The sequence below is a fragment of the Egretta garzetta genome, unplaced genomic scaffold (genome assembly GCF_000687185.1).
Source record: "Egretta garzetta isolate BGI_Z169 unplaced genomic scaffold, ASM68718v1 scaffold1233, whole genome shotgun sequence".
Lineage (NCBI taxonomy): Eukaryota > Metazoa > Chordata > Aves > Pelecaniformes > Ardeidae > Egretta > Egretta garzetta.
In genome coordinates, this window is record NW_009259213.1 from 14,003 (window position 1) to 21,533 (window position 7,531).

At 47.8% G+C, this 7,531-nt stretch overlaps 1 protein-coding gene across 1 annotated transcript in view; it reads left to right on the top strand.

Annotated features, from left to right (window-relative positions):
• Positions 1 to 6: 6 nt before the first annotated feature.
• Positions 7 to 7,531, top strand: part of PGS1 (phosphatidylglycerophosphate synthase 1) — a 14,436-nt gene continuing 6,911 nt past the window's right edge. The window contains 8 exon segments of the mRNA XM_035891418.1: positions 7 to 71; positions 74 to 122; positions 125 to 432; positions 1,543 to 1,620; positions 2,663 to 2,762; positions 3,466 to 3,655; positions 4,013 to 4,191; positions 5,116 to 5,649. Of these exon segments, the coding sequence (XP_035747311.1) occupies positions 33 to 71; positions 74 to 122; positions 125 to 432; positions 1,543 to 1,620; positions 2,663 to 2,762; positions 3,466 to 3,655; positions 4,013 to 4,191; positions 5,116 to 5,649 (1,477 nt within the window). The 5' untranslated portion in view covers positions 7 to 32.

Consider the following 7,531-nt stretch of genomic DNA (forward strand, 5'->3'; position numbering starts at 1 on the left):
TCACCTTCCCTGCCAGTTAGGAGAAGGAGCTGATGATGTCAAGATCTGTTCTCCCACCTTTTTCTTGTGTTCTTCTATTTCTAGATTTGGCTTTGGTGATTCAGCTGGGATTATGGAAGGGGAAACTGTGGATCCTTACCATGTATTGGCCCTGGTTGCAGCTCTTTCTTTCCCTGCTTGGAGGTTGTTTGTGGGAAGCAAAGGCTCCATCACACAGAATTTCTCCATGTTTCTTTTCACAGATCATCATGGCTTCTCCTAGCCCCATTGCTCACCCCTCCTGTTCCTGTGATCACAGCCCCGCCTTGTTCCCTTTGTTCAGAAGGAGCACACAGGTTCCAGTGGATCAGGAATCTGGTTCCAGAGTTTGGGATCTCCAGCTCGCATGTCAAGGTGCTTTCATCCCCTGCTGAATTCTATGAACTCTTGAAGGTGAGTGACGGGTTCCAAGTTGTGGGAATGGTTTTCGGGGCGCTGGGAGCTGCAGTTGGCTATGGAGAATCGTAGATGAGTTGTTAGGAAGGAGCACCTGCAGGCTACTAGTCCAACCTTCTACCTGAAACAGGCCTGTTGCCAATGCTAGATCAGGTCAGGCAGGCTTTGTCTAGCTGAGTCTTGAAAATGCTGAGGATGGAGGTTCTGCCTCCGGGCAAGCAGTTCCCGGGCTGCACCATCTTAGCAGTTTGCGTTTTTTTTTCTGGTGTCAGACCTGAACTTTCCAAAGCTGTTCGTGGCTGCTTCTCAGCTGTAACTACCAAGAAGAGTTTGGCTCTGTCATCTTTGTAACTGCTCTAGAAGTAGTTGCACGCTGCTGTTGGTTCCCCCCCGGCCTCCTCTTGGCAATACAAAGTGAGCACAGCTCCCTCAATCCCTCCCAAAGGTCTCCTAGGTCGTTACAGCATGGGTCCTGTAATGCTGCATCTCCTAGGTAAGTAGTAGGGCTGAGGTGTGCATTTCTTTGGTTGGCTCCATTGCTTGAGTCTTTTCACAATGCGTATTTAAAGCAAGTTCCAGTACTTCTGAGACACTCTGAGATCGCCACGGTAAGCTGTTGGATAAGGCTGGGGTGGGCCATGAAGGCAGCAGCCACCACCCCTGCCCCTCTGAAAGGAGGAGAGCTCTGTGAGCAAAGGTCTCTAGGTTCTGGCTAGTTCACAGGGTGGGATACAGAGGATTAAAGCAGTTGCAGAATGAAAACTGGGATTGCCAGCACTGATACAATCCCAATCCTGCAGCTGCCGCCTGGTGACTGCTCTTGTATGTAATAGCAGGGAATGCGTTCTTCAGTTTTCCAGAAAGCATTGATTTCTTCCTTGATTTTTGGATGCAGCAGTGGTGCTGGTGTTGCTCGATAAAGACCCGTGTGTGTTACGTCGTTCGTCGTTGCTATCAGTGTGTTATCCTTGTTGCTTTCTTTCTACGAGACAATGCTATGATTTGGCTGAAGCAACCCTCCTCCGCAGCTCTTCTGTGGTCTGGATCATGAGCTCCTAGTGATCACAGACTGAGGATGAAACTGAACTTGTTTTCTGCTACTCCTAGGTGCAGATAAAGACAGCCAAGCAACGAGTGGTGATGGCTTCACTATACCTGGGAACGGGGCTCCTTGAACAGGAGCTGGTGAGTGTGGAAAGGATTTGGGAAGAGGAGAAAGTGAATGCAGAAAGAAAATGCTTGCCTTTGCAAAGAGCATCCTGTTCCTGCGGGTGCAAGAGGTGCAATTGCTGAGCTTGCGATGTCTTTAAAGCTTTCCCATGGGGGTTCACTTTACACGTGTTTTCTTCTCTCCTTGAGAGTTTTCTCAGTGTTCCTGGCTGCATTTGTGTGCTCGTACATGGGATGGGGGTGGGAGGAATTTGGAAGGGAGGCATATGGAATTTCTGGTTTAGGCCTTGGAACTGCCATACTTTTTCACGGGATAATGAGTCTGGATCTTTCAGGCTGTTGGAGGTTACTGGCATAGTGTTCAAAGGGCTTTTGCAGAACTGTGGGATAGCTTTTTTTCGTGGCATTTTTCTTGAACATGATTAAAGTTGTATGTATTCGGTGCCGCGCTTTGTCCTCCAAGTGCGGTATGCAGATGCGGTATTAGCACTCTGCATTTAAGACGGAGGTCAGTTTTGCTTTATGTTGTTTACCTTCTCTGCTTCCTGTCCTTCCCCCTAGAAACAAAAGCATTACCTAAGACCTGCAGGGAGGAGCCTGACCGTGGCCAGTTTCTTATGTTAGAATGCAAATTCCACAGCAGGGTAAAGGTGGACAGAGTCCCGCATGGGGCTCTGTGCCTGGCTTTGTCTGGGCTTGTACACAGGATTTGAATTTGCATGTGACAAACAGCCTTATGCTTAAGGAGTAAAACTGCCTCTGCATCATTTGTGAACTCCTACCGAGGTTTCTCTTTGGTAATGCAAATCTCTTGATTTGGAAATGATGTTGGGACTTTTTCTGCTAATATTAATTGCCTTCAGTGGCTTGGAGAATGTGCGCATGTAAAAGCGATGCCCTTCCACGTCTTGCTTTAGGCTGATGGAGTAGGGTGGCAGTCTGACAGATGCAAAGTCTGAACTAGCAGTGTTCTGCGTGAGTAGGAAAGACTTACACTAGGGTTCCTTATAAAGCTTTATTTGCTTTCTGTAATGAGTAGAGAAATCTCTCTCTGCAGGTGGATTGCCTAGAAGAAACACTGGAGAAATCACTGCAAGCAAAAGGATCATCTAACCTCAGAGTTTCCATTCTTCTTGACTACACCCGGGGATCGCGGGGTAGATATTACGACGCTTTGCTTTCTTCAAAGGCTTATTTTACAGTTAGACTGAATAAACTTATTTCTCAGAGAGACGCTGTCCTGACCAATTGGACTTACCTGCTTAAATCATACACCTTTCAAAACTGGCCTTTTGTACACCAGTAACTAATTATTCCCAGAAAATCTTGAAGCTGAGCAGCTTTTCTTCTGAAAATAGGTAGTAGGAGCGAGAAGGGCCAACTCTGCTCTCTGCAACTTGCGCTTTCTTGCTTAGTTCACTCGTCCGTGCATTTGCCCTTACCCATCATGCTCTCTTATATTTTCATTTTTAAAGGAAAGTGGGAATTGTTGGAAGTAGCAGTACACTCAGTCTGAAACCTTTGTGGTGACTCTGTAGCACGTGTTAATTAGTGCTAGGTGTGGCTCGATTAAGCAGCTTGAATGGTGTCAGACCTGCTCAGTGGCTGTTTCCAAGGCCCATTCATCAATGAGTGTTTAGTTCTGGATGTTGATTTCAATATTGACAGAGTGCAAATGGAAGTAATTTTAAAAAAAAAAAAAAAAAAAAAGAAACATATCTTAAGTACCTATGTTAAGTGCAGCAGATGAGATGGGTGCTCACTCCGTAACCAGCTTCTAGCTGAGGGGCTGTGGTGCCGTGCCGTGATGTATCCCTTGCCTGGTGTGATCCCGTGTGTGAAACTCCCCTTGTCTCCCAGGTAGGAAGAATTCTCGAACAATGCTAATTCCACTGCTGCAGCGATTTCCCGAGCAAGTCCGTGTGTCTCTCTTCCACACCCCAAACCTGCGTGGACTTCTCAGGCTCCTGATTCCGGAGCGTTTCAATGAGACCATTGGACTGCAGCACATCAAGGTCTATCTCTTTGATGATAATGTGATCCTGAGCGGGTGAGTCCTGCCTCTTCAGGCCCTTACGTGGTTCATTTAGCTGAGGTTTTGAGGCAGGGTATGCATGCTACCAATGTTGTCTGAACTTCATTATTTGCATCTGGTCTTTCCGTAGTGATCGTATCAATGCTCTTCTGAGATGGAGGAGTAACCACAGCTCTAACACATGAGATTCTCATCTGAAAGAGAGTCTTTCTCAAAAGGAGAAAAGAGAGATTCTCATGATTCAGAAGGAAATGGCCAATTTGTACTTTAGTCCAGTTATATGTAGAGTGAGATCCGTAACCTAGGCTGGGGTGTTCAGGATCATACGCCTGTGCTCTGTTCTGGAACTCAACTCTTCTTTTTCTCTCCTAGCGCAAACCTGAGTGATTTGTACTTCACCAATCGTCAGGACCGCTATGTTCTCCTGCAGGACTCTCCTGAGATTGCAGACTTCTTCACAGAGCTAGTGGATGCGATTGGAGATGTGTCTCTGCAATTACAGCAAGATGACACAGTCCAGATGATGGAGGGGATGGTACACCCGTACCAAGGTAGGAGGGGGTTGTTCTGTCTGCTTGGATGGTACGATCCAGAGGAGGGGAATAACAGACAGCATTTAAGGATGACCCGAACCCCATTTGTGAATTGCTGAGTGTCTGACCGTTGTTTAGGCTGCGAGGTGTCCCTGTTCTGTGCCATCCGTTCTTAAGATCAGGGTGGCTAGAGTTTTGAGACTGGATCTGTCAGAGTGTTCCTAGCCCAGTGGCTACCACCAACTAATCTGGCAGCGTGTGCAAAGACCAGAAGTTCCTCTGTAACTGTCTCATTGCTGCTTCATAATTCTGCTGCTTATGGCCTTAAACAAGAACTTAAATTCCTTGAGAGGTTCTTTCTATTTCTGATATTAATGTCTATAATTCTAAATGTTCTGTTTGTACGTATGCTGAAAGCTTCATGAATGTAGTGCTGTTTTTGGTAATTAACATTTTGTAGTCGAGTCTATTCTGGGAATCAAATGAATGTTGGATTAGAAAGACAGAGAACAAGTGCTGAAGTGGGCAGAGAAGGGCGTCTATCTGTCAGGCTGGTTGCATCATAAGTTTTTGTCCTGGCCTGGTGCACTGCTGTGCGATGTAAGCTTAGACCTTGGGCAGCAGTTCATTTCCTCTGTTCCAGGTCATTTTTGGTTACCATTTTAGCTTTGCCTTGGTCTTTTCATTTCTCAGTGGATTTTTCAAGCTGCTGCTGCTAGTCAAGTTTCTTACCCCTCGTAAAGTCAAATATTTTTCTTTTGTGATGTAGCTTTGCTAACCTTAAAACGTCTGGTTTTGAGACGTAGGGAAGAAAGTTGTGTGGTCTTTGCATTGGCTCCTTTTTGTTCTCATGTTGGTGTCCCGTCAGTAGTTTTTCCCGCTACATAATAGTTGATGTGTAGCTCTGTACCTCTAGGTCTCAAACATGATCTCTTGTTGCAGGAGACAAGACAGCTTATTGTGAGATAGCAAATCGAAGAGTCATGGAAGTGATCAACTCTGCCAGGACACGACAAGAGCTCCTGCACGCCAAGACTTTCCACAGCAGCCAGCAAGGCAGCTCCCTGTTATCCCAGCAAGGCTCTCGAGCGTCTGGGGGGCTGAAACCAGAACCCGACACCTGGATCTATCCCTTAATCCAAATGAAACCTTTTGGGATTCAAATAGATGAGATGGTCACAGAGACGCTGCTGACAGAGGCTGAACGGGGTGCCAGGATATACCTTACCACGGGCTACTTCAACCTGACGCAAGCTTACATGGACCTCATTCTGGGCACTAGGGCTGAGTATCGCATTCTTCTGGCCTCACCGGAGGTGAATGGATTTTTTGGTGCCAAAGGGGTGGCGGGGGCCATCCCAGCTGCCTATGTTTACATTGAACACCAGTTTTACAGTGAGGTCTGCTACCTTCACCAACAGGAGAGGGTCCAGCTGCAGGAGTACTCTCGGGCTGGGTGGACTTTCCATGCCAAAGGTAAGGTGTCGGTTTCCCGAGAGGGCTGGTTCAGGAGGCATTTGAGACTCGTGTGTATTTGGATTGTGCAACTAGTGAGGCGATGGCTGGATGCCAAGTCTGGACTTAACCTCCAGAGTACTCATCCAAAGTTGCAGACATCTTGCTTGTATGAACCTGGAAGGTTTGGATCGCTCGGGGGGCAACCTTGCAGAGTCATGTCTTGCCTGATTTTGAATATAGTCCCAGAGATTGTACAGGAATTGACCCTGTGGTGACAGTAAGGCAGGGTCTTGACGTGAAATGTGATGTGAAAGAAAAGGAAGCATCTGGATGTGTTTATGATCACAGTAACAGTTGTGACTCAGTTTCTTGTATCCCTCTTGCCAGTTTCAGCAACACGAAGCGATGACTGTCAGGGACCCCGGGGCGGGATCTGCGGCAGAAGCGGGAAGGGGGCTCGCTAGAGGTGACTCCCCAGAGGTCCCGGACGCTGCGTTCTCTTGGCAGCTGGTCTTTGTGGGGATGATCCAGGTGTTGAGGAATTTGCACCAGCTTCTGTTTTTACGGCACACAGGAAAGTGCAGTGCAGTGAATAAATGCACCCATGTGCCTTCTGGGAGCTGGAGGCAGCTGGGGGGGAAGTTGCTGAGAAATGAATATTGCTTAACAAACGTAGTTAATAATAAACAAAAAATATTAATACTGCCATCATGGTCCTCTGCAGAAGACCCCAGATTCTTTCTGGCTTAATAGATTGTGTACAACTTTCACAAGCCCGATGCCACCTTGATCAAAGGATGCATATTTTCCCCTGACTGGTTGTTGCTGGTTGTGTCTCTAAATTTTCCTTCCAGAAAGTGCGGTCCTTGACTCGTATGTAAGTGTTTGATTGCTCAGTAGTAGATTTTAATAATGCAAATAGCTTAGGAAGTCTACTTAATTGAGGATTTTTTTTTTTGTTTTTTGTTTTGAGAAATCTGATGCACGTGACACTTGATAAATATCTGGATTCTTAGGGTCTTCCCACGTGGAGGTGCATCAGTGGAACACCTCACAAAAGGACTCGGTCTCCTAGTCAGGCATGGCCCTCGGCCGAGCTGAGACACCTCTGCCGCCTTCCACGGCATCTTCTGTGACTCTCATCTCCTGCAAGCAGAGCTCTGCGCCGTGTCACTGTGCCACTTCCTGTGATGGCTCACAGGTCCCCTAGGGCAGCTCTATTACTGTAAGCAGTACCCAATCTGGCACTAATTAACATGCAAGCTTCCCCAGCCGGCTTTGCAGGGTGCTGAGGGGCATTTCCATTGTTTGCCGCACGCGTCTGATTTGAAGGCTGGAAGGATGCAGCCCCCGGGGTCCGGCCTGTTCCTGTTCCGGAGTTCTTCTCCAGCTGTTTATTTAAGGAGACTAGCTGTTAATGGTCGTGGGAATGCCGCTATCAGCCCCGCTTCCTGCAGCACTGTTCAGAAGAAGGTTCAGAGGGGGTAGGGAAAGAGGAAAACAGATGAGTGCTCCTAGGCTGCCTCTACGTTGAAACTACAAACCTTTCTGCCGAGCGTCGGGCCCCTCCTGCGGTGTGATCGGGAACTCTGGTGCAGTAAAGCCCTTATCTCAATCCAGGGCAACCTGAAGGAGGTGCCTGCCTGGCTGGGAAGTCCTGTGTGGCCTGTCTTCCAGGAAGCGTGTGCTCAAGTGATCTGTGGTTCGCAGGTTCCTCCTCTTGCTGGGCACTGCTGACTCTGAGTGGGATTTTGTGGTTTGGCATGGATTGAGCTTGGAAGGCATGGGCTGCCTTTCCAAGCTACCAAAACGCACGTGGCAGTCAATCCCTTTTTAGGCCAGCCGTGCCTTCTTGTGGGAGCGCTTTGGGCTTCGTCTGCTCTGTGGGGTTCTCTTTGAG